Source organism: Haliotis rufescens, unplaced genomic scaffold (assembly GCF_023055435.1).
Source record: "Haliotis rufescens isolate VD_foot unplaced genomic scaffold, xgHalRufe1.0.p SCAF_57, whole genome shotgun sequence".
Taxonomy (NCBI): Eukaryota; Metazoa; Mollusca; class Gastropoda; order Lepetellida; family Haliotidae; genus Haliotis; species Haliotis rufescens.
The window spans coordinates 131,540-157,595 of record NW_025964301.1 but is presented as its reverse complement, the minus strand read 5'-3'; the positions used below and the strand labels follow the sequence as shown (position 1 = coordinate 157,595).

At 40.0% G+C, this 26,056-nt stretch overlaps 3 protein-coding genes across 5 annotated transcripts in view; 1 reads left to right on the top strand and 2 right to left on the bottom strand.

Annotated features, from left to right (window-relative positions):
• LOC124137837 (tRNA (uracil-5-)-methyltransferase homolog A-like) overlaps positions 1 to 8,947 on the bottom strand; it is a 36,002-nt gene extending 27,055 nt beyond the window's left edge. Inside the window, exons 1-6 of one of the 3 annotated variants that reach the window (XM_048385286.1) lie at positions 8,843 to 8,947; positions 5,615 to 5,999; positions 3,912 to 4,003; positions 2,843 to 2,918; positions 2,363 to 2,414; positions 1,537 to 1,597 (exon numbers count right to left, since the gene is read on the bottom strand). In XM_048385286.1, the coding sequence (XP_048241243.1) occupies positions 1,537 to 1,597; positions 2,363 to 2,414; positions 2,843 to 2,918; positions 3,912 to 4,003; positions 5,615 to 5,896 (563 nt within the window). In that variant the 5' untranslated portion in view covers positions 5,897 to 5,999; positions 8,843 to 8,947. Of the gene's footprint in view, positions 1 to 1,536; positions 1,598 to 1,928; positions 2,066 to 2,362; positions 2,415 to 2,842; positions 2,919 to 3,911; positions 4,004 to 5,614; positions 6,000 to 8,226; positions 8,365 to 8,842 lie in introns of those variants that run through there. The other 2 variants (XM_048385287.1, XM_048385288.1) reach the window with 2 other exon arrangements.
• An 81-nt stretch (positions 8,948 to 9,028) lies between these two features.
• On the top strand, positions 9,029 to 13,048 carry LOC124137838 (ran-specific GTPase-activating protein-like). Its single transcript, XM_046504308.2, has 6 exons — positions 9,029 to 9,184; positions 9,777 to 9,880; positions 10,222 to 10,379; positions 10,929 to 11,057; positions 11,642 to 11,713; positions 12,224 to 13,048. Exons 1-6 carry the CDS (start codon positions 9,170 to 9,172, stop codon positions 12,415 to 12,417), a joined length of 672 nt encoding a protein of 223 aa, XP_046360264.1. The 5' UTR covers positions 9,029 to 9,169; the 3' UTR covers positions 12,418 to 13,048.
• Positions 13,049 to 15,919: 2,871 nt separating this feature from the next.
• Positions 15,920 to 26,027, bottom strand: LOC124137839 (N-lysine methyltransferase setd6-like). The gene is made up of 11 exons (XM_046504309.2): positions 25,864 to 26,027; positions 25,299 to 25,443; positions 24,237 to 24,384; positions 22,831 to 22,959; positions 21,986 to 22,220; positions 21,562 to 21,660; positions 19,849 to 19,947; positions 19,341 to 19,418; positions 18,207 to 18,306; positions 17,419 to 17,464; positions 15,920 to 16,099 (listed from the first exon to the last, which is right to left on the bottom strand). The coding sequence occupies exons 1-11, from the start codon at positions 25,996 to 25,998 to the stop codon at positions 15,946 to 15,948; spliced, it is 1,368 nt and encodes a 455-aa protein (XP_046360265.1). The 5' UTR covers positions 25,999 to 26,027; the 3' UTR covers positions 15,920 to 15,945.
• Between the last annotated feature and the right edge of the window lie 29 nt (positions 26,028 to 26,056).

The following is a 26,056-nucleotide window of genomic DNA, read 5'->3' as shown; positions in this document are numbered from 1 at the left end:
CAGACACAGTATACTGACTCCGAGCCGACCAGTCCTTGTTTTAGCCCCTTAATGCCGAGCGCCAGACAAGGTAACAACAAGTACCATCTTTTAACGTCTTTTGGTATGAGGCGGGCGGGGATGGAACCCCATACCTTCCACTCTCCGGGCGGCCGCTCTACCTATAGACCATGGAGGCGGTCAGGTTTGTATGAAAGCATGACAGGGAAAACTATTCCATAAGAGGTGCGGGATGGAGGTGGGGGATGGAGGTGGGGGGTGGGGGTGGGGGGACACCAATGCTGATACAAGGAATGGGACAATATCACATTTGTGAACTTGTCTCAGGACAAGTAAACAGTAAAACGAACACTTATCTGGAGACAAAGTTTACTTTTCCAAATTATTGGCCAAAAATGGTGTTTTGTCCCAAATTAAGAATGCAAATGTATTTCCAACCATGCTTAATGCATTTGCCGTTGCTAAGCAATATCAAACGGAAACCATACGTTTTGTGCAGCGAGTACGACCTGCCATGAATGTTACAATATATTGCGCAATGCGGCCAAATGGCACTCTGAACAGCCAATCAGCAAGCCTGTCAAGTGTCATCGATCTCAGGCAAGGAAGCAAACAATACACTGCCATCATTTGGATTGGTCGTACTCATGTTACACTTTTACAGAAAGGGCATGTGCATTACTCTAAATGTAACTAATTTCTATCACCTGTATGAAATTACAAACTGATCATCAAGTGAGTGAGTGAGTGAGTTGGGTTTAACGCCGCTTTTAACAGTATTCCAGTTATATCAAGGCGTGTCAGCTTAATGTGGTAGGAAAGCCCGAAGTGATGCAGGTCTCAGACGTTTACCACTTCGGTGAAACCCAAGAGCACAGATATGGTGCTGACAAACCTAGAAACATGATCGGAGCGAACTGGGATTCAAACCCACAATTATAGGTTTCTGGCGTGCCCAAAGGACGCACAGCAAATCGCGATCTTTGGACAACTGGGATACCCATGCCCTCTAAGTGATCTTCAAACTTGCATTGCATGTTTTTGTTGTTTGTTAGTTTCATAATGCCAAACTAAGCAAAATTACAGTTATACGGCAATCTTATAGAATCTAGAAAACGAAATCTAATGATAGACACAATGAGCATCAATCCAATTGGGATATGCTGACATGCATCAACCAAGTCACCGAGATTGGCCAAAGATTCAAGAAGTTGCCTCTTATGACAAGCAGAGGTTTCTGGGGGATATGGTTCACCCTGAATCCTAATGGGTCCATGTATTGAATGTATGGACAAGTGCATGGTTGGTTGGTTAATTTGTTGTTTAACGCCGCACTCAGCAATATTCCAGCTATATGATGGCAGTCTGTAAATAATTGAGTCTGGACCAGACAATCCAATGACTGATATCATGGGCATCGATCCACGCAATTGGGATCGATGACATGCTTAAACCAAGTCAGCGTGCCTGACCACCCGATCCCGTTAGTCGCCTCTTACGACAAGCATAGTGACAAATGCATTGACATGTCCCTACCTGACACTAGAGGGCGTGTCATCCTCCTCCTCCACTCGTGGCCTCTTGCCTCCCTGCTGCTCTGAAACACCAGCTGTACACTGAATAGCAGGCCATGACAAGGGCTTGATAAATAAAGAATACTAAACTAGCTCCTGTGTAACACCAATTTCATGAAACGAGTGGACAGTTATGGTATCTGACGAGGGAACTATTCACGAGTTTCATAAACGGAAGCAAGTTTAATATTTTACTTATTACTTGCTGTTTATAACTTTTTTTAAAAATTCACTGGTGTGTGTAAATAGGCATACATCTACGCGATCCACAGCATAATCCAAATGAGTTTAATAGAATACTTCAAACACGTCAAAAGCTGACACGTATTAATGTTATACCATACAACGGCCTACCTTTAGAATTCAGGCATCTGTTCCACAAAGCTATTGTAGCGTTAAGGTCATAGTAACTCCAATGCTTAAACATAGACTTACAACTGTCGTTGTGCTACAATCCCCTTGTGGAAAGGGACCCTGCACCACAAAGTTTACAATCATGTCACAATACCCTATGACATAATTTGTTAAATTTTGTTGCAAGACACGCTGGCGAAACAACACCCTGTGACAACAGACTAGCAACAAGGTTGCTGGGGTCATCGAGTGTGCACAAGCTCCTCTCACTGATCTATCATCTCTACATGTAATGTCGTTGAATTAGCCAAGGGATGTTGAGAGTTTTCAATATTTGTTGTACTAGTCCAGACTTATGCTGGGTTTAAAACATAGTATAGTAATCTTGTGTGTGGGCCCTTAGTAACAGGGTGTAAACAGGATGCTGAACTGACCTTCTTGCAACTTCCTTTTCTTCAGGAGAGGATCAGCTGCTGGCTGGGCTTTCTGAAGAAGAAAAGTGTTTGTTGGTTAATGCCTGATCAGCAATATATGACAATGGCCTGTAAATAATCAAATCTGAATAGTGAGTTTGATAGTTTTCTCACTTGGGTCAGATATTTTTAAGCCAAAGTGATTTGAGTGTTGTCACTGGAATCCCTGCTTAGTATAAAAATCCCATCCCGTCCCGTGAAGATTCCGGGTTAGAATAGCTCTTCATCAACCCATGCTTGTCGTCAGAGGCGACTAACAGGATCAGGTGGTCAGGCTTGCTGAATCAATTGCATGGATCGATGCTCATGATGTCAATCACTGAACTGTCTGACCCAAATTTGTGATTATTCACAGACTGCCGTCATACAGCTGGAATATTGCTGAGTGCGGCGTTACACAACAAACGAACAAAAAATGCCAAAGCTGAACCAATCACTTACCCTGACACGGAGGACCTTGCCCTTCCACACATGACCTTCTATCCCTGTCAAGGCCGCATCCCGATCTTCTGCATTTCTATGGGACAATCATTAAGTATCATACATTCACTCATAATCTTCTAATCATTATCCAAGGGACCTTTTCATAAATTGTTAAAAAACCAGAGATGTCTCAGCAAACCTAGGGCTTAGTTTTTGTACAAAGCAGATCCTTCTGACTGATCATGATACAATGACATTGTGCAGATCCCAATCTCATTATAATCAGATCTGAGTTCTCACTGCTGCAAAATAAAGATCTGAGGTCATCCCATTACAGGTCACGTCAGAATGACCTTTCGCGAATTTTGACCGACCACTGAAATGGCAAACAAGAAGTCGACATCAGCCAATCAGAAAGCAGCTTTCTCGGGCTTTACAGCCTGAGTCCATTGATATTCCTGTTACTTGTTTGTCATGAATGTGATAGAAGTAAAAACAATGTTTGGTGTTTAATGCTGCACTTAGCAATATTCCAGCTATATGACGGCGGTCTGTAAATAATCGAGTCTGGACCAGACAATCCAGTGATTGACATCATGAGCATCAATCCACGCAATTGGGATACGATGACATGCATCAACCAAGTCGGCGAGCCTGACCACCCGATCCCGTTAGTCGCCTCCTACGACAAACATAGTCGCCTTTTTGTGACAAGCATGGGTTGCTGAAGACCAATTCTACCAAAACAATGAAACTGCCCAGAACAGTGTCCGCTCAGCCCTCGAAGTAGTGGTGGCAAAATGCAACTAACATCTATGAATGGCGACCTAAATTTATCTACTGCTCACCACATACCTAAAAGCAAACAAAACTGGCGACAATATCTGTTTAAGATAGGTTTGGCTCCTTAAATATTCACGTTAGGTGCTGCTTGGCTCCTAACAAAAAACTAAAAAAACTTAGAGAGCTGAGGCAACAACAGTATCAGCTGAGGATTATATCTAGAAATATGGTACTCAAACTTAGATACGAATCAAATTGATTGATAATATCTTCAGTGAAAATCACACATCTGGAAGTAACTTACTTAAATGTAACAAAGGCAAAGTTTGTCTTTGGCATCGCCTTGATTTTGTGTGGATTCAGCTTGAGTGCCGTGGACAACCTCTTCTTCAGTTGCTGAAACAAGAGCAAATATTGGAGAATAATTACAAGAACTGACATAAATGACCGATACAATCAAGTCACGTTAATCCGACATGGTTGGTTGCATATGATTATGTCGGATTGACAAGTAAGTCGGATAAACAAGTTTGAATTGTGGTTATCTCTGCAACTATTGTAATATGCAGCTACAAGCCAACTTGTCTTGCATTAAACACACATGTCAAAACATGCTGATCACTGTGTCAGATTAACGAGATTGAGTTGTATCAACGTTCACGATCGAAAATCACATGAGGTAGCACTGTGGTCTTCTCTGCAACTGTTGTAATATGCAGCTACTAGCCGACTCGTCTTCCAATTTGGGAGTTGTTATGAGATTTTACCTATTTATACGAGTTTATGCATCTATGTTTCAACTTTGGGACCTGGAATCAAGTTGCCTATATCAAGCTCTGTGTTTGTTGATTTGTTGTTTAACGCCGCACTCAGCAATATTCCAGCTACATGACAGCAGTCTGTAAATAATCGAGTCTGGACCAGACAATCCAGTGATTGATATCATGAGAATCTATCTAAGGAATTGGGATCGATGACATGCATCAACCAAGTCAGCGATCCTTACCACCCGATCCCGTTAGTCGCCTCTTACGACAAGCTGTTTGGCAAGCATGGGTTGCTGAAGACCTATTACAACCAGGACATTCCCAGTGTGCTGTAGTAAAGAGCGTCTCCTGTATCACTGTCCAATATTGATTTTCGGAACTTTCTTCTGGGTATTGTTATATTGTATTGGTATTGTCGCCTTTTACGGCAAGCATGGGCTGCTGAAGACCTGAGGTATGTTCAGGAGGGCGAGCAACCGCGCGAGAGTACAGTGAGACAATATCACGCCTTTCTGAACGGGAGGCGCGTACTTGCTCTCGCGGCACAGCATCCAAAAGGGCGTCGCCGGGGATCAAAACAGCCCTGTCCACAAGTGTCATAGGTTCACACATTTAATTTCATCACAAGTTTGATGGGTTCATACTTTGATGTTCATGATAACAAAGTGTTTATTTTTATTATTAGTTACATGTCCCTGTGCTGGACCAGACAATCCAGCAATGGACATGAGCATCGGTCTGTGCAATGGGGATACGATGACATGCATCACCCGAGTCAGAGAGTCTTATTACTCGATCCTTACGGTAAACATATGGGTTGCGGAAGACCTATTGTCTTCCCTGATCATCACGGGTCAATATATTGAAAATGCAAAAATAACTTTTTGATGGTAGATCTAGTCTAAAAGATTATTCTTTTGACATCCATTCCATTCTCGTCAAAGGCAAACATTTGTTCAATGTGCGAAGCCATCTTGGATTACGAGGCGAACTACCTCTCGGACTCGATCACGAGTACACGCGTGCGCTTGCGCGGTTTGCCGTGTTCAACAGCACGCACTTGCGTAATATTGCGAGCGCCCGCCCTCCTGAACACGCCTCTGTTCTACCCCAGATCTTCACGGGTTTGTTATTAGGTAAGGCAATGTAGCATATCGATAGTTTGAACAAATAATTCACCTCTTATAACATGTATAAATAATTATGATCATAATCATCATCATCATCATGTTCGACTTACAGCAAATCCATAATTTCTTGGAAGATTTTCAATTTCAACTTTGTAGATCTCTGACGTAAACTCCTTTCTCTGTGTGTAGCTGTAGGGATTTGTAGTCTCCATGGCAACAGATTCTCCATCCTTAGGGAAGTTTGAAGAGCTATCACCTGTTTGTTGCTTAATATCTACTTTATCATCCCTCGTCATGTCCACTGCATCAGTGTTCTCAGTACCACACAGGGGATCAGAGATGATGCTGGTGTCTGGACAAGGCTGTATTATATCCGTGCTAGGAGACGCCATCTTATGATGCTTCTCAGTTATTCAAAACTGCAATTCCAGTAGATAGAAATTAGGTACGTCTTTATACTCTGATATGATGTGTTCAGCAACTTGATGTGAAAATCTGAAACAGATTTAAAAAGCAGATGAAAATGTTAGCTTCTGCTTAGATGAATTCATCTGCAGGAAAACTTCATGTCAAACATGTCCCTGAGATATCCACCTATTACCGTATTTGACATAATAAGCGCTCCGCTCTAATAAGTGCCCACAGTGATATTTTGCTAGTATATTGGCTAGTGAACAATCCCAAATATCACCCCTTCCGATTGATCAATGTACACAAGACTTATTTATTTGTGTATAATATGCACTCATGTGTTATATGCACCCTCAATTATGGGCAATTAAATTCTGGAAAATATATCTGTCGTGTATAATACGCACAGACTTTTCTTTTGTATCATTTCAGGCTGTCAGCATAAACCATGAAATTTACAATCTTTCAACTCTGTTTTTTTTCTCACCAAAATTATATTCTAATGAGAGCCCCCTATTTCTAATTTTGAAAGCGCCCTGGGCGCGTATTACGTCGAATACGATAATGTGAATTTTAAGTAGTATTCTTTGATAGGTTAACATCTTAATTTAGCCTTAACAACCTCGTCTTATCACATGCTAATAGTAAGTACTAAATAAGGTTGGTACAGTCATGCCTCGTTTATACGGACACTTGCGTCATTTCACAATTCGTCCGTATAAACGAATTTCCGTATATCTGAAACCAGCTTCTTACTGGAAGAGTTACTTCCCTTCAATTATGCAATTCATGACAGATGACAGAGCAAACAGATACATCCATTCAATCTTTATTCAAGACATACACGTTTCAAAAAATCTGTCATGGAAGTTTGAACTTTACCACATATTGAGGTTTGAATTTTAAACAATAATTCCGAGCTTTCTCTATCAGCATTTCATCATTAACGGGCACATGACGACTTGTCATGTCACACAACCAAAGATATAATGCATCTTCCAGCTTCTGGTGTTTTGCTACACGGGATCGTGATAAGTCATTTGAATTTTCCGGGAGATTTAGCCACTTCTGTTTGTCTTAAAATGTCACCAATTGTCGATTTTCCTATGGTATGTCCAAATTCAGTGCCATAATGCTTACTGATGGTTTCCAAACTTGCTGACGGATGTTTTTCCTTAAACAGACAAATTTCCCTTTTTTCGCGTGCTGCAACTGCGTGTCGCTTACGTTTCGCTGGTTGACAGGCCATACTCACAGTTTGAGGTCACAACTTTGACCTCTGACCTCCACAGACACCATATTTATCGAATGGAATTACATGTACAATAAACAAGCTCGTCTCAAACGTAATTCAGTGTCACTTGGTTAATTGACTTCTCACGAATCAAAGGATTACCACCAGCGGAAGTGTATTGTCCGGGTAAGTGAGACAATTTTGTGTGCATTTACGTGTTTTGTGTATGAAAATGACCATCCGGTTCCGGAAACTGAATTTCCGTATATACGGGTAAATTTATATAGTAATTATTTCGTTTTGAATGAAAATCGTCCAGGAACCGAGGTTTCCAGATATCTGAAGTCCGTATAAGCGGGGCATGACTGTATCTGAATTTTTGTATGGGTGTCTGAGTAGTGTTTATCCCTGCGAATACCCAGCATCTAGATAATTTTCTGAAGGATTATTCCCCATCTGATTTACATGATTAATATATGTACCACAAACAGCTTAAAATAACATCAAAGTTAAAATGCCTCTTCCACCTTAATTGATAAATTTGAATAAAAATCTCATAATTAATTTATGTTTCACTGGCCTTATAAATACTATTTAGTTATTATTTACACTATTAGCAAATGGGTTTGTTTGCTTCCTTTGGGTTTTGTAATGCAAAAATGTAGAGCAGCTGAAAGTGCTTTATCTTGTCCAATTCCCAGGCAAAAGAATTTTGATATTACAGCATAGGCAAAATAACATTGCATGGTACGCTATATTATTGCGGTAGTTAATTAATAATGGATCGTATTGGCAAAGGCTTACTAACCTATTAAGTATTTCATACGCAAAATGTTTCATGTTCTTTGTTCAACTTTTACGACACATCAATTAGGATTGATCAATTCCATTTTTCTCTTCACCAAGTTTTGGATTATGCATAATCAGTATGCATACGACCTGAGTTGGGTAAGGGGACATCGTCTAAACAAATGGGTTCTTTTCTAACCAATTTCGAATGGAGGTAGGGGTAATTCCACTCAAACATGTTCAAAGCATTCCAGAAACTATCATAACACAGTTAACGTTTATACTTACGAGTAGCTGTGATATAGGCCTACAGCAACGAGTCCAGAGCAGCAATTGGATATGTTCGCCACTATTTTATTTCAATGCACTTAGGCTAAGGATAGAGATAGGGATAACCTCAACCAACCCTAACACAAATAACCTTAAGGATAAAAAAAGCACACATAAATATTTATTTGAGAAACTTGTAATTTTTTCTTGAGATATATCTAGTTTTTATCAAACTATTGGGTTGCAAACAGATTCTTTAATCGCATCAGCCTGAGATAAAATAGAGGAAAGCCTTCCGCCCGTATCCCCCTCCAAAAGTTGTTTATGTATGCATTGCCGCTCAGTCCTGTTAGTTATATATATTTTTGAGGGGTTAACGGAGGGAAGTCTTACCCTATTCCACTGAAAGTTAGTTTCATTTGTCATGTGTAATCTGGTAATGGGGTGAATGTTGTTTTACGCCTTATCTTGGGAAATAATCGTGTCTTGGTCAGGAAAACCAGTTGATTACAGTATGGAGACACTTGACAACGATTATCAGATGTGGTGACGCAGTGACACTCGATTAACCAGGTAACGGTTTGAAAAACAAATCTGTTTGAAAAACTCCCCTCAGCCGGGAAAGGTAACTCACCCCGTGGTGCATAGGCGCCGCCATTTTGGATCATTATTTTTAAGAACATGGTAAAAATATTTATTTTTTTCAATAATAGGAGTTGCTTTGGAAAGAGGTCGCCCACATTGCGGGTAATGATGTATTATATATGTCAAAAACAAATAATATTTAATGAAATAGCACGTATAAATCCGAAAAACATAACTTATAAAACCGGAAGAATATAAGGAGTAAGGTAACAGCCTCGATCTGAATTCAGCGGGAAGTCGACTATATTTGCAGGATTGATTTGACAGTAGGCATCAACAGAGAAATCCAAGTCAATCAGTTGCATTACGTTCCATTATGGCAGACGAAAAGGTAACTTATGTGTTACAGTTAGTTTGAAATTTAATGATTTGCGTTAATTTTCTGATGATGGATAACTGGGAAGTGTCATTTGCAAATAAACAAGCTTCTTTGACAGCTCCCCTCAACCTAATAGTGCTTTCTGCTTAGCATTTTTTTATAACACAGATCACATTTTAAGATGCATACTAATTGCATGAAATGTTAATCGCTCTGTCCTGAACTTAGTCAAGCCTTTGTATGGTAGAATGCCTCAAAGTCCCCAGTTACTTTAGTGTTATGGCTAATAATTGTATGTAAACATCTTAGAAAGTGTTACTAAGGAATCTTATTTCACCTGTAAATACAAGATCCCGGTAATAGATGCTAGATCAACATGAAGATTATGATTGGAGAAGGAATATAGACAAATGGTTGGGGTGCCACCTTGCCACATGTTGTACTTGCTCTTTTGCCGTGGAAAAACTGGCGGACGTATATGTACACAGTACAGCTATTGTCTATTCCTGATTACTTGTGCAATGAATACAGTTGACAACAAAACCGTTATTGTTGGATTGTTCTGCTTGTATTTCAATTTGACAAATTTGGAAATGTTTTCTAGGATGATGCTCCAGAGTCGCCAGAACTTCACTTTGAACCCGTTGTGACCCTTAATCCTGTGGAAATAAAGACATTAGAAGAGGAAGAAGAAGAAATATTGAAATTGTAAGGATTGATGAGTATGCTGAGCAAGTTAACCTTGACTGTTCACATGTTTACATTATTGCGCTCAATTTCTGAAAACTTAAATTTGCTAAATCCAACGGGCACAGAAAAAATTGTCTCATACTTTTTACATTCCCTGGGACCCCTATCTTGTAATCTTGGACCTCTACAATTAAAGGATTTGAGTCCAAGGGACTCCCATCAATATATAAGCCAGGTAAATCCCAGATTTTGTACTTTTTAAATTGGACGGGTATAAATGTAATGCTTCCTTGACAACTTTGCATCAATTTATAAAAATTTCTTTAGAGATGTTTCTAATTTCACACTATATTTTACAGACGAGCAAAACTTTTCCGCTTTGACAATACATCTGAGCCTGCCGAATGGAAGGAGCGGGGCACAGGGGAGGTTAAAATCCTGAAACACAAAGGCACACATTTGATACGAATACTGATGAGGAGAGACAAAACACTGAAGATATGTGCAAATCATTATAGTGAGTGAAATTATTCCTTCATGATAATAATGTTAATGTTGTATGTACTTGCATTGTGCTAGCCTCTATTCACTCGGTGCATGCTCAAATTAGTACCACGGTCAGTGGATCAGTGTGCACTCAGTTTTCATTCTCCGCTCCCTGGGGAGTATACAACCCAAGCTGTCTTGTCAGCTGCTATACTGTTAATTCACTTTACTAGCACATCCTACCGGGTACCCATATTCACTGCTTGGTGAACAGAGGCATATTTTGAAGAAGGTCATTTGCCTAAGGGGACACCACATGTGCTACATGTACTTACTTCAGTGTGGGGCAGGACCAAAGCCCTAGAAACTCTCAGGAGTCAGAGTCAAGCTGCAAAACGAGGTCAGCCATCCACCTATTCTCTGCAACCGACGTTACTTAACCTGATTTGTAACCTATGCGCTGTGCATAGGACCACATGCCATCATGAGGCATGATGGTGTTATGAGTGTGTGTATCCTGTATAAATTATGATTGTACAACGGTTCACGGCCCTATTATTTAATACTGTGATTGTTTCAGTTTCACCTCACATGGAACTGAAACCAAACTGTGGGAGTGATCGGGCGTGGGTGTGGTCAACACCAGCAGATTTTGCAGATGAGGAGTCCAAAGCCGAATTACTAGCTATTAGATTCGCAAACGCCGAAAGTAAGTGTATGCATGAAACAGAAAGAAGTACACAACACTCAATTTCTGAACAGTGATCGTTCCAGAACTGCACAATATTTGAAAAAGCTGCATGTTTTCAATGTCTTTGGCTGCTGATTTAATAGATAAAACAGATTTGAAATAATTTTCTGTTTGACTTGATTTTAATGGAAGTATAATCCGATGGTGCGACCGTGGGCTTCGCACAATCTAGTTGTTGTTTTATAACTAAGTCAAAATTGTATCACTGAATGGGAACAAACCAATCCATGGCTTGAAATTCCACGCTTAGTATTATGCCGAGTAACTTTGTAAATCATCAATCAAAGAAACTTTGTTTTTATGGTTTTTATCATCATTGTTGAAATGTCTGATACTTGCTGTTGGAAACAATACCCTATTGTGCATATCATAATGGGGCAGTCGGGTAGCCTAGTGGTTAAAGCATTCGCTCTTCACCCCGAAGACTCGACATGGGTACACTGTGCGTAGCCCATTTCTGGTGTCCACCGCTATGATATTGCTGGAACATTGTTAAAAGCAGCTCACTAATGCATATCATGATTGTTTTGATAACTTTGCAGATGCTCAGAAGTTCAAGGAGAAATTTGAAGAATCACAGAAGTCAGTGGAGGAAACAGTTAAAAAAGCACAAAGTAAGTTAAAGAGAGCTTTCCTGTACTACTACTACTACTACTACTACTACTACTACTACTACTAAGGCTATTTATATGGCGCAAAATCCACTTTCCTGAGAGACATTCTCAATTCTCAAAATATCCTGATTTGATTCAGACCTGATTCTTGGCTAGATACTGTGATTCAGAAGTAATATTGCTGGCTGAAATCCCTTGCACACTTGCACAATGCAGGCAGCATGAAGATAGGGGTCAGAATTGTTCTTCAGCAACCATACTTGTCATAAGAGGTGACTGATGTGATCGGATAATCAGTCTTGTTGACTTAGTTAGTGCATGTCAACGTATCCCAGTTGTGTGGATCGATGCTCATGAAGTCCCTAACTGGATTGTCTAGTCCAGACTCGATTATTTACTGGCCACTGTCATATTGTTGAGTGCTGCATTAAACAGCATGTCAATAAACAAATTATATATCCCCTGGAATCACCTTGTAGTTCTTGAAATGTTATTTTGATCTTTTTGCAGATGGTGTTTCAGAAGAGAAGCCTTTAGAAGAGAAGTCTTCAGAAGAGAAGTCTTCAGAAGAGAAGTCTTCAGAAGAGAAGTCTTTAGAAGAGAAGTCTTCAGAAGAGAAGTCTGCAGAAGATTCACAAGAAAAATCTAAGGAAAGTGAAGCAGAGACTTTGACAGAAAAATTAGGTGATTTGACCGTGGAATAGGCAGGAGCAGATGCCTCAAAAGAAGAAAGTGAAACAAAGACAGAAGAAAGACTGATTGATGAGGACAGTGATTTTAGAGCGGAGATTTTTATCATGTGGTTGAAACCACAGCAATTTCTGGTCCAGACAATTTTCATTGTAGGAGCTCGGACTGAGTGATCAGTTCCTGCAATGGATGAAAGGGTATTTTAATCCAGCATTTTAGTGACCCTCAAAGCCACCTTGGCACAGCCCAGTGATCCAGATAGGATGGACAAGTCTCAAGTATTACTCGTGAAAACCTTCACATCACATTTTTTGTAACATTCATGGCATTTAAAACGTGTATTCGCTGGATGGTCGAAGGTGTTCAGTGCTGTTTATTGTAAATATTCCCTGCTTTTAAAGATCCCATGCACTTTCACAAGTGATAATTTATTACACATCTGAATAAAACTTGAAATAATTTGTGTTTTAATTACTTGTGCATGTTTAAAGTATGAGTGATTCCTTGATGGCGTTGTGAATAATGTGTGTCCAGCAGTGGAAGAGACTGGTCACACGTTGGAAGGAATTATGTCCACTAACACAACTTAAAATTTTTAAATAGAATTTTACAAAATTGTTGATTGGAATAAATGTCATGCAAAAAGGTTTTGTCCTGTTATGCAGCTGATACTTCCACATCCCATTACACTTCTGTTACAAGAGAGCTGTATATTTTTGATTGGGATGAGAGCGTGTTGGTCGTGACCTGGCTGTCATTGTACCTTGGTGGAGTTAACTGTTGCTCACACTGTTAACAACTCTTGTTCGTCTAGCCTCTGTGATTAACTATTACCATGGTTACGGACAGTTTTATATGGCCGTGATAGTTAACGCCTGTCCTTCACTCTTAAATTGTCTCCTATCAGCGACCATGTTGTGCAAGTTCTTTAAATCTTTTGGCATTAAATGCATTACAATTCCTTCGAATTCCCTACCTCTATTACCTCACAGCTGTAAATTCCTGTTCTGGATGTCAAGCACACTATAAAATTTTAGAAGCCATGTCTTGATTGTGTCAGATTTATTAGACCTTTTCACTCTTGAAATTGGGGGCACGGGTGCCCCAGTTGTCTAAGGCGCCGCGATTCGCTGTGCAGAGTTGTCCCTTGGGCACGCCAGAAACCTATGGTTGTGGGTTTGAATCCCGGGTTCGCCCCAATAATGTTTCTAGGTTTGTCAGCACCATACCCATGCTCGTGGGTTTCACGGAAGTGGTAAACATCTGAGACCTGCATCACTTCGGGCTTTCCTCCCACATTAAGCTGACACGCCGCGATATAACTGGAATACTGTTAAAAGCAGCGTTAAACCCAACTCACTCATGAAATTGCTTGCAGTTTCAACATGCATTCAGAAACTTTTGAGTACTGTAGGTAACCCCTACCCTTCAAGTATTTGTGCATGTGACAAGATGACGTTGAAGACCAGGGTCACTCTTCAAGTTCGGTGTCAACATGGTTAAGGAAGCTTGTATACTTATAACATAAGTATGGTAGACATTTGACGAAACTCATGGACCAGTTACAAAGTTTGATGTCAGATAAAAAATTCCTTAAGTTTAGGGATGTGGGAGTTAATGGCCCTGCAAGTTTTCAACTGACAAATCAACTTACCTGCTTTCTCAATGTTTTTGCATTATTGTAACGAAACAAAACCCGCCTATTTTTAGTAGACCAGGGTAGAATAGGTCTTCAGCAACCCATGCTTGTCGTAAGAGGTGACTAACGGAATCGGGTGGTCAGGCCCGATGATTTGGTTGATGCATGTTATAGTATCCCAATTGCATGGATCGACGTTCATGATATTAATCAATGGATTGTCTGGTCCATACTCAATTACTCAGATTGCCGTCATATAGCTGGAATATTGCTTAGTGCAACACTAAACAACAAACAGTCACAAAGTTCTGATGTCCAAGAATAGATTCTGGACTGGTGAATATTACATCCAACTTCTTGGAGAGGCATTTAGAAGTTGGAGAACAGTGTTAGAACCTACACCAAAACGTCACTCCTAATTGTTATAAAGAAGTTGTTCATCCATAAATCTTATCTTTAACTATGTCAACTTCTAAATATTTTATGTCATCGACAGTCATTTCCTGTATTGTAGATACCAGACTCTCACCATTTGTCAATATTTCTTCCCGTTTGACATCATTCAGGTTCACAGCTTTGAGTCCTAATGACAAACAATTCTCAGTTTGTTTCTTCATAGGTGCGATCAAGGGTGACACAACAATGACATCGGCATGGCTTGTATTCTCTACTGCATTGTGGGCGGTCGGGTAGCCTGTTGGATAAAGCGTTCGCTCGTCACGCCGAAGACCCGGGTTCGATTCCCGACATGGGTACAATGTGTGAAGCCCATTTCTGGTGTCCCCCACCGTGATATTGCTGGAATATTGCTAAAAGCGGCGTAAAACCATACTCACTCACTCTCTCTACTGCCCTGTAGGAATAGGGAGCAAGCTCTAATGTTAATGGTTTTCCACTACCGGCTGGAGTGAGTGGTTGGAGAGCAACTTTCAATGATGCCTTTGGTTTTGGACGAATGATTTCATCTGTATTGAAACACTTTAGCTCGTCTATGTTCCTATTCATTTTTACATCAGAAATGCAAACTTTTAGAATCCTTCCCTCAACTCGGCAGAATGAATAACAATGAAACAAGTGTAAAGAAAGGGCAAAGATAGTGTATGTCACACCAGGTCTCCAATTAATCACACCTTGTTAGGCCATAGTGAGGGCAGGGCAGGATAGGGAGGTCTTGGTTCACTGATGAACTCGAGAGACTTGATGATAATTACAAGCTCTGTCCTCACGAATTCAGCCGATTTGTACAGACCCTGAAACTGCTGCAATCTAGACTTGCCCACTGTTATAGACATGGCTGTTTTTGATATATTTGCTTCAGGGTCTTTATGACAGACTGTAATATAGAGTTGCAGACTTGATCTATTAAAAACCCTACTAACGATTTTCAACACTTTGTTAAAAAAAAGTCAGTTGGAGGGGTGGGTGGAAAGTTATGATAAAGTAGGTCAAAACAAGCATGCATGACAAAAATGGGAAACTAAACTCTGAAATGTCACAAAGTTCATGTTGAGGGGGGAGAAACATCCAATTTCCTCAAAATGTTAAGTTGGAGTAAAAAGGGTTAGAATCCACCAATGTCTAGGCTGGATTGACCACAGCAAATAGTGGTACCCGACTCACTCACTCACTCACTCACTCACTGTAAATAATCGAGTCTGGACCAGACGATCCAGTGACTGGTATCATGTGCATCGATCCACACAATCGGGATTGATGATGCACATTAAACAAGTCCGCAAGCTTGACCAACCAATCCCGTTGGTCGCCTCTTTTGTCAAGCTTACCCGGTAGTCTCTTTTTACGGCAAGTATGTGTTGCTGAAGATCTACCCCAGATCTTCACGGGCCTGAGAAATGTAAATCCACAGACACAGAATATCTACATAAGATCATTTTATTCTACATTATGTACAACATTCAGTTATTTTCTGGACAAGTTTCATCTGGCCATGGCTTGTCAGGAAGGCAAATCGGTGTATTGTGGGTAACGAGGATGGTGCTGTTTTTTCATTCTCTTCAAGACTAGTCGAGTAGCGCTTCAGACAGGCACTTGCACAACTGAAATGAAATGAGGCCTTATTGAATGACACCAAACAAGACTTAAATAAGATGAGACTATAAACAGGGTGCAGGATTCTGGTATTCTACTGAAATAAGACCTTAATCTAAGCATCAAGAAATGAATCAACTTGGTTACTAGTGGTTGGTTAGTTGGTTTGTTGTTTAACGCCGCACTCAGCAATATTCCAGCTATATGATGGAGGTCTGTAAATAATCGAATCTGGACCAGACAATCCAGTGATTAATATCATGAGCATCGATCCACGCAATTGGGATCGATGACATGCATCAACCAAGTCAGCAAGTCTGACCACCCGATCCCGTTAGTCGCCTTTAACGACAAGCATAGTTGCTTTTTACGGCAAGCATGGGTTGCTGAAGACCTATTCTACCCCGGAATCTTCACGGGTAGGTTACTGGTGGAGTAATGATACAGTGATACAATACATCGATTTATGACCCCTGTATCGCATGCATGGTATACGATACATTTCATTACAAGTTTTGATGCTGTGAAAACATGTGAATGATAACAGAAACTGTTCAACCAGCTTATGCAGGTTCTCTAGTATTACCGATTGGACATAAATAGCTAATATTCACAGTGCCCTCTACCAATAGGTTTCTGCCCAACAATATCCCAACTTTGATCTCTGAAATTTAATAGTAAATGATTCAGGGTTGTGATTCACCTGCAAAAAGAAGGAATATCAGCTTGTGAAATAAAAATAATGTATCAGGATACAGATCGCATAGCACCCATAGTATCACGACCTAACCGTATGGTTACACTTTTACTTGGATTATATGTGCTGCTGAGTTGTCTCCCTTTGCTCATATGATCCTACATGGTTCCAAGTCCCAATTTTTCAGTGGATTATGGTCTTTGTTTAGATTTTTTAGTTTTGGTTTGGTTTGTTGTTTAACGCCGCACTAAACAATATTCCAGCTATATGACGGCGGTCTGTCGAGTCTGGACCAGACAATCCAGTGATTAATATCATGAGCATCGATCCACGCTATTGGGATCGATTACATGCATCAACCAAGTCAGCGAGTCTGACCACCCACTCCTGTTAGTCGCCTCTTACGACAAGCATTGGTCGCTGAAGACCTATTCAACCTCGGATCTTCACGGGTCCTATGACTATGATTTATGTGTATTACCACAAGCATGGGCTGCTGAAGATCTATTCTACCCCGGGATCTTCACAGGCGTCTTTGTTAAGAAAGTCATGCATTATATATATACATATATTTTTTCTATCATATATGTCAAAGACTTGTATAAATAAAACATTACACAAATCACATACCTCGATAAAATGGTCTTCCAGCTTTCTGGAAGGGTTTTCATCTTTTCTGTAAGTATAGAGAGTGGAAATTATTCAATGACATCTTTATTCCTCTGCTAGATTAGATGTGGTGATTGTAGGCATCTTCCACAGGCTGTTGGATTTGCTCTGATAGAAAAATGGGTAGAGCTCATCATTGCCCATGGCCCTGTCAGATTGTCAACAGTGGTGAGCTTTACGGTACTGCTGTGTGCAAGCAAGTTGAGAAAATGTTAATTCATAATTTTGTCGCGCATGACCATCAATCCCAGACATTCATTCCTGATTCAGAAGATAGGAAATCTGAATAAGGTTAAAAAAAAAAAAAAGAATTGGTTCTCAGGCAGTTGTTTTTGAAAATATAGTGCGGGCGGGCAGTGTCTTTTTTTATATTTTGGTTGTTCAAACTAGTATTTAACCAATAAACAGTTGTGTAATCAATAAACAATTGTGTACAAAAACCTGGGAAAGGGCCTCCCTACATAAATGTATTCCTTAATGAGTAAGATACTGGAATACAGTATTTGACTATTGTTGGACTTGGAATATTTAAGGATTTTTGGGTGTTTTTTTTAACAATGGAAATAAAAACGAAATGTGCGGCAAACTTTATGATCATGCGGGCGGTGCCTGAGTACCAAGACTATTATTTTTTGTAGCCTAATTGTTTAACTGTTCGTTTTAAGGAAATGTTTTTGTTGCTATTCACCCCACCTTTACATTTTCTTCAACAACCAACACTGTACACAGAATGGGTAGGAAATACATACCAAATGAAAGAGATTCGTCATCCTCATCATCGCTGTCGTCATCACTCCATCCATCTTTCTCCTGGTATTCTTTGAACGTTGGCTCGGTCATTGACAACACCTACAACAATGAAGCAACCTCCATCATCTCAAGGCATCAGCCAGCATTCTGGCTCATCTTGCATATTCAAAATGCTGTCTGCAACTGCTGAGGCATATAATGGAAGTCATTTTCCCTGAGGCAAAGGAGTTAGCTGACTATAAAGGTCCAGTTTCCATCCTTGTCAAACTAGGCTGGAATTATGGAGTTATATTTTAGCTGGACTAACAAGTCTATGCATAGTCCAATCAAAATCACGTAACAAAATTGACATACGGTTTGTAAATTGCTGTGCAGATTTTGGTTGATTACAGGATTTGCAAAGCACGTCTGCCACCAACTCAGCATCAACAGACATTTTCCAAAAAATGTTCATGTTTTTAATCAAGGTGCTCACGTGATTTGATGCACTTTGCAAAGTAATGCCCCATCTTATTAAAATATAGATCTTGATTATCGATCAGATTGTCCTGACTGAGCACCGCCATTTTGTTTAAAGCAAATGCAAGTGATATGAGAACAGACCGATTGGTCAACAGTAGTGACATGGAAGGGGCATGACTTGTAATGGTCACTGGTGGTGCTACGATGGAGCCCAGAAATTCTAGCCTTGTTCAGCATTGGGGGGGGGCCTTGGATTTTTTTTATAGAAAACAGTTTTACTTGAATCAAGTTTGGGACAAGTGTTACTTGTACAAATATTTGCCCCCCCCCTGTCAAAAAAAGTTAACTCCGGCCTTGTATAAGTAGATAATCCCTAAAACAACAGGTTTTACAAATACAGATAAATGTGGTGTACTGTTTTGTTTGTTTGTTTGCAGTTTAATGCGGCACTCAGCAATATTCCAGATATATGACGGCAGTCTGTAAATAATCGAGTCTGGACCAGACAATCCAGTGATTGGGATCGATGACATGCATCAACCAAGTCAGCGAGCCTGACCACCCAATCCTGTTAGTCGCCTTTTACAACAAGCATGGTCACTTTTACGGCAAGCATGGTTGCTGAAGACCTATTCTACCCCGGAATCTTTGTGGGTCTGTGGTGTACCGACCTTGAGTGTGCTGTAGAGTTCTTCCTCGGTCAGGATGCCGTCAACACCCACAACAAACACATCATCCGATGCCAGATCCTGCAGACAAAACACAGACACACATGCAGCCATAACCATCAGAAGCAAATTTGGTTTTATAAGTTAAATATGAAATTATTATTGAATTCTTAAACATTTACATTAATGTTCGCAATTCCATCTTTGATAATCAGTAGCCAGTACGGGGTTTTACAAGCTGAATATTCTTGTACACTCTATGTTCTTTGCTTTCTTCATTGCTTTGCAATCAGCAATATTCCAGCTATATGACGGTGATCTGTAAATAATCGAGTCTGGACCAGGCAATCCAGTGACTGACATCATGAGCATCGATCCATGCAATTGGAATACGATGACATACATAAACCAAGTCAGCGAGCCTGACCACCAAATCCTGTTAGTCGCCTCTTACGACAAGCACGTCACTATTTTAACCGAAGCTACTGGTAGTCGGGATGCACTATCTCACCATGGCCTGTAGGAAGGCCCACTTGTCCTGCAGCAGCTGTGGGGTGTTGTAGTCGAGTTGTTTTGCCGCGTCCAGCACCAGTCTCAGTGGGATGTCAACCTGTACAGAGAGGAGGGCTTAATGTCAACTACACATTATTGCAATTACATGTATACAGCAGCGTTCATGCACGTGTGTATATGCGGCTGTGGCCAGACTAATACTGGTTTTGGATCGTGTGATTGAGTGACATGGGCTTCACACATTGTACCCACGCCGGGAATTGAACCCGGCTTTTCGGCGTGACGAGCTAATGCTCTAACCACTAGGCTACCTGGCTGTCCCCGGTTTTATAGACCTAGCCCACTTAGATACCATGGTGCAGATAAAATGGATACCCCACTCAGTATAGGGACTACGAGCCAGACAGTCCTTGTTCTATTCCATTCATACCGAATGCAAGGCAGGGTAACAACAAGCAACATCTCCCAATGTTGTCCAAATGACATGGCTTGACCTAGACTGCAAATGGATGCAGTGCCGCAATCTCATTAAAATCAGATCTTAGTTCTCGCTATCGCTAAACAAAGATCTGAGGACATCCCATTACGGGTCACGTCAGAACGACCTTTCATCCAACCAATCAGAGCGTCGCTTACCAGATCATGAAAGTGACAGTCGGAATGGGTTTTCTAATCATGCAACCGCGAAATATTTAAAAAGAGGTACTCCGAACGACAGTTATGGGTTTTATGATCATATCCATTACAATCTAGGTCATCTATAAGCCATTCCAGAATGTTCTTCTTATCAGTTTTAAATTTTTTAATCGAGAATACGTCAAAATATGTTTCGAAGCGTAGTCGCCAGTTTGAAACTAGTGTCGTAAAGCTTGAGAAAGCTGCCTTCTGATTGGCTAATGTCGATTTCTTGTCAGTCATTTCATTGGTCAGTCAAAATTTGCGAAAGGTCTTTCTGGCGTGACCCGTAATGGGATGTCCTCAGATCTTTGTTTAGCGGTAGCGAAAACTTATCGAAAACTAATATCGAAGATATTAAACACTGGGAATCAAATGAGATGCTTTTCAAACCTGCATCCATATAATATATAGTAAGCGATTCACGCAATGACCAGCTGATCCATACATGTCATAGTTTACATACTCGTAATTATTCATCCTTAACACAGCAAAATTAAAAGTCAACTGTAAAGTTTGAATGGGGTGGCAAGAGGTCTTCACACTTGAATATTGAATACAGGATGTAAGTCAAGAGATGAAGTGAAAGGCTGTTTAACATCTGTTCAAGATTATTGCACTTATAATGCAATGTGCATGTATGTGTGACTGCTTGTACTAGTCCGGACTTAGCCCCCTTAGTGCTAGCCCTCTGAGATACCATGCCGCAGTTCACGGATACCCCACTTGGACACTCCATACTGACTCCAAACTAAGAAATCCTTGTTTGATCCCCTTTATGCCATGCACCAGGCAGGGTACAAACAAGCACCATCTTTTAACGACTTAGGTATGATGGGCCGAGGATTGAACCACCGACCTTCCTAGCATGGTTGGTTTGTTGTTTTACACCGGACTCAGCAATATTCCAGCTATATGATGGCGGTCTGTAAATAATCGAATCTGGACCAGACAATCCAATGATTGATAACATGAGCAAGACTTTGAAACTAGAGAGGATGTTATCATCAGTTACAGAGAAGTGTATGGTACTGACGGTGTCGTAGTGGTTGTTGGGGTGGGGCTCAGCGAAGCCGTACATATGAAGAAGGTGCCAGTTGGCCACCTGACCGTATGTGTTGAAGATCTCCTCACCCTGAAAAACATTGACAAACAAATGTCAGTGTGTGCCACAATCCGATTGGTTGAAAAAAACGGTTAAATAAAAACTAAGGCAATAAATCTTTTGGGCTTTTCACTCCATGATTTTTTCAAAAAGAATTCTCTCCACTATTTGAAATGTGTTTTTTTGTGAATACCTTATTTGTTATTCATATAGTTTGGTTAATTTTAAAAACAATAACAGAAAAATTCTGTTCCAGCTTTTTTCTCTCCATTCTGTTACCAGGACATCAATAATATCTTAAAGATGTTTCGCATCAGTTTTAACCAAATTCATTCCTACCAAACTATAAGTTTACCTTTTTGATATCACTTATAGCAACCATCTTTAAGCAGTCCTTCTCAAACTCCAGATTTGCATTGTTCTTGGCCACATGATTCAAGATGTCCGCCAGGGGCACCATCATGGGAGGGGAGGTAACTGTGTCAGCTTCGTCTTCCTCTTCACCATCCATTTTGACGGGCTCTGTGAAACTGTAGGCCATTACAAATGCCACAATCTTCTTGTAGAACTCAATATCATCATATAATGGCCTGCAAAGAGAAAGTCATGAAGGTGAGGTGAGGTGAAATGGGGTTTAACGTTGCATCCAAGATTATTGCACTTATATAGCGACGTGCATGCACGTGTATGAGTGCGGCTGCTTGTACTAGTCCGGACTGATGCTGATTTATAGCGCTAGCTCAATGATTTAATTTAACATGAATACCCTACTCAGACACAGTATACTGATCCCGAGCTGACTAGTCCTTGTTTTAGCCCCTTAATGCCGAGCGCCAGACAGGGTAACAACAAGTACCATCTTTTGGTATGACACAGCTGGGGATTGAACCCTAGACATTCTGCTCTCCAGGCGTGCTCTACCACTAGACTACGGAGGCGGTCCAGAAAGTCATGAAAGTTATGTGACTGTAAAATGTACTTATATCTACTTATATTGAATATATATGTATATATAATATAAATCCCTAATTAAAACCATCCTCCTTGTCTCCATCCTTGACATTTCTAATGCAATCATTAAAGGAATATTATTAGATTTTCATTTCTTACTTCTTTATTCTATATCTAATACATTTATTATACATAATATTTAACTGGGAAAGCTGAACACAAAACCTCAGAAGTATCTTTTTGACCTACCCGAACACATCCTTGTGCTTCTGGATGAAAGGTTGTACCAGCTTCTTGAAGTCATGTGTTATGTTGACAAGGTCACGGTCAACTGCCTCAATCACACCGGTTCCTTTCAGCAGTTCCTCGCGCTCCGATCTGCACAAATGATTGATAACATATAAACATATGATAAACATAAATATATTATAGTCTCTGTGTACACAATGAATGCTTGAAGAGTTGCATTATAAATATTTTCCTGGTCAATAGTGAATCTTTCACTCTGCATGCTGTCTGTGGGGCAATAGACGTCTAACAGTCACTTTATCATCACATCCTACCGGGTACCCATTTACTGCTGGGTGGTCATTGTTATTTTGACAAAATGACATCATAACTTGCTAATTACAACAGTTTTTGTTGCCTGGTCAAAGAGTAGGAACATAGCTTGGCATGTACATGGTAGTGTGTATGTTTCGTATTAATATTCAAGATTGTCATTTTATTGACAATAATTGGGGAGGTCGGGTAGCCTAGTGGTTAAATTTCAAACAATATCACAATTATTTTCAAAATTTGCCAAAGGCACTCAATTTGTAATCCTAGATCAATCAGTCTACACATGTATCCCTGTATACACGCTATTAGGCCATGATTTTGTCAGAAGTGAGAAAGATACACACTTTGGCTCAAAATATGCCAACTTTAAAGAACTATAGCATTGGGGTACTGTATGGATCATTATTGTAAATGGTGTACCTTATTCGACGTAATAAGTGCCCTGCTCTAATAAGCCCCCAAGGCAATATTTGCTAATATATTGGCTGGTGAACAATCCCAGTTAGCACCCCTTCCGATTGATCAATTTACACAAGACTTATTTGTTCGTGTATAATACGCACTTGTGTGTAATATGCTCCCTTAATTATGGGCAATTAAATTCTGGAAAAAAAAATCTGTCGTATATAAACATATCAGTCACCATAAACCACAAAATTTATCTTTCAACTCTGTTTTTTTCACCAAAATAATATTCTGATAAGAGCCCCCTCTTTCTAATTTTGAGAGCGCCCTGGGCGCTTATTACATCAAATACGGTACTTGTCACCTGTCATAAGGAACAGGAAAATATCATTCCACTCCGACATGAGCATGATAAGTGTGATATGAAAGATTTGGTTTGGTTTGTTTGTTGTTTTACGCCGCACTTAGCAATATTCCAGCTATATGATCATGATGATGGCGGTCTGTAAATAATCGAGTCTGGACCAGACAATCCAGTGATTGATATCATGAACACAAGTCAGCGAGCCTGACCACCCGATCCTGTTAGTCGCCTTTTACGACAAGCATAGTCGCCTTTTACGGTAAGCATGGGTTGCTGAAGACCTATTCTACCCCGGATGATAAGTGTGATATGAAAGAAGACATACTGAGTCCAGAACATGGGGAGAGTGAGCTCCTTGAAGTCGGGGCAGACATCCAGGTACGTCCTCCATCTTGACTGCGGGTTGTTGTATTCGTACATCAGTGTGATCAGAAGGGGAATCCAGCCACTAGAGCTCTGCAGCTCCGCCGACCCTGAAACACACGTCATGTCTGCATGAACATAAGTGATGGGTATTGGTCAGGCATTTGTTTTTTACTTATTATGATTCATGTATTGTGAATTACCACAATATATTGTACGCATTTTTTCATCTGTAATTTTTTATGAATTTGTTTAGTTTTATCTATCGCAGTAATCCAACGTTAATTTCAGAATTCTTTCATAATTTCATTTCTACTTTTCACGTAGGTAAACTTAGCCAACAAGATGAAATATTATTTAAAAGACAATACACAGAATTTTCCAAACATATTTTCATACGTATTCATCAGCATTTCAAATTGTGGTCGCACACACAGTGCACACCTAATGAAAATAAATCAATAAACGATTCCTGACTTGAAACATCAATGAAGACACTTTCATTTTCAACTACACAAGTTGATTCCTTGGGAATAACATTACCATGTGCGTTATGAACATGTTCCAAATTGCAATAGAGCACAGGAATAGACAGATTCCTGCTGATCTTTTGGTATGTAGCAACAGTTCCTGTAGGCTATTTGATATTTATAGAGTCTGATGAATCTGATTGCCTAAACATAACTTTTACTTGTGGGCCATTTCATCTTATACCATGTATACAGGGATGGAAATTAGCACTAGCCCAGTTGCCTGTTTGTTTGTTTTTAGGCTTAGAAGACTTTTATACGATTTGGGGGTATATATTGCTGTACGTAATCACTATTCAAGGTAGTAGACATGGATTCAATTTCAATCCCTGTAATGCTCAGTGTTTGAATAAATTAATTATGTAAATTCCATTCATAATGAATAAAGCTAGTTACTGCTTCCTTTGATGCTGCAAACAGCTTTTTGAATCGTGTCTTGCAATTAATAATATATAATGTGCTAAAAACTATCAAATGTACACATTGCTTATTACCTTCTTCCAACAATTTGGCAATGCCACATGTGCTTGGTGTCAATAACATTTTTCTTGGGATGACAAACAGCGTCTCTCCCTTCTCAATGTCAGCTACAGCAACCATGCCATTTTGTGCACATGATCCCTCTTTACCAACTTTCACCTACAACCACATAGAAAAATGATGGTAAGACACCAAAAACAACAATTCTACTATAAACGAATAATATATCAAGAAAGAGTCCAAAACTAAATGATATGGTCTTAAAATTATGGGAAAATACACACTTGTGTTCATTTCGTACACTGATGATCTAAAACCTTTGTCTGGTTGAACGATTGACATAAAATCAATATATCGACAAATTCACATAATATCTCACATAAACGTAACAAAACAAAATTGACCATTCCTATTGAAAGTTCAATATCGATTTATCAATTTGACTTTGAAAACGAAGCAACAGTTGATCAAATAATGCCTGAATGAATCGGGGAAATTTGAATATCATTTGTTTACTTTGTCCAAACAATGGAGATGATGCAAACAGCACTGCGCGATAATCTGTGCATATTTTTTCACCTTTTTCGAGACACAAAATCCGTTGTCATCACACCACTTTAGAAATAACTGTAGTTTTCCACTTTGGGCGGACTCTGTGGATGTTTTGGCCGGTACTTCACCTTCGTCCTCACCCACGTGTTTCCTGGTCGCCATGTTTTGATTTATCACATTCGGTACGCACGCAGTTACCTCCCTTGTTATGTCCAAAAGC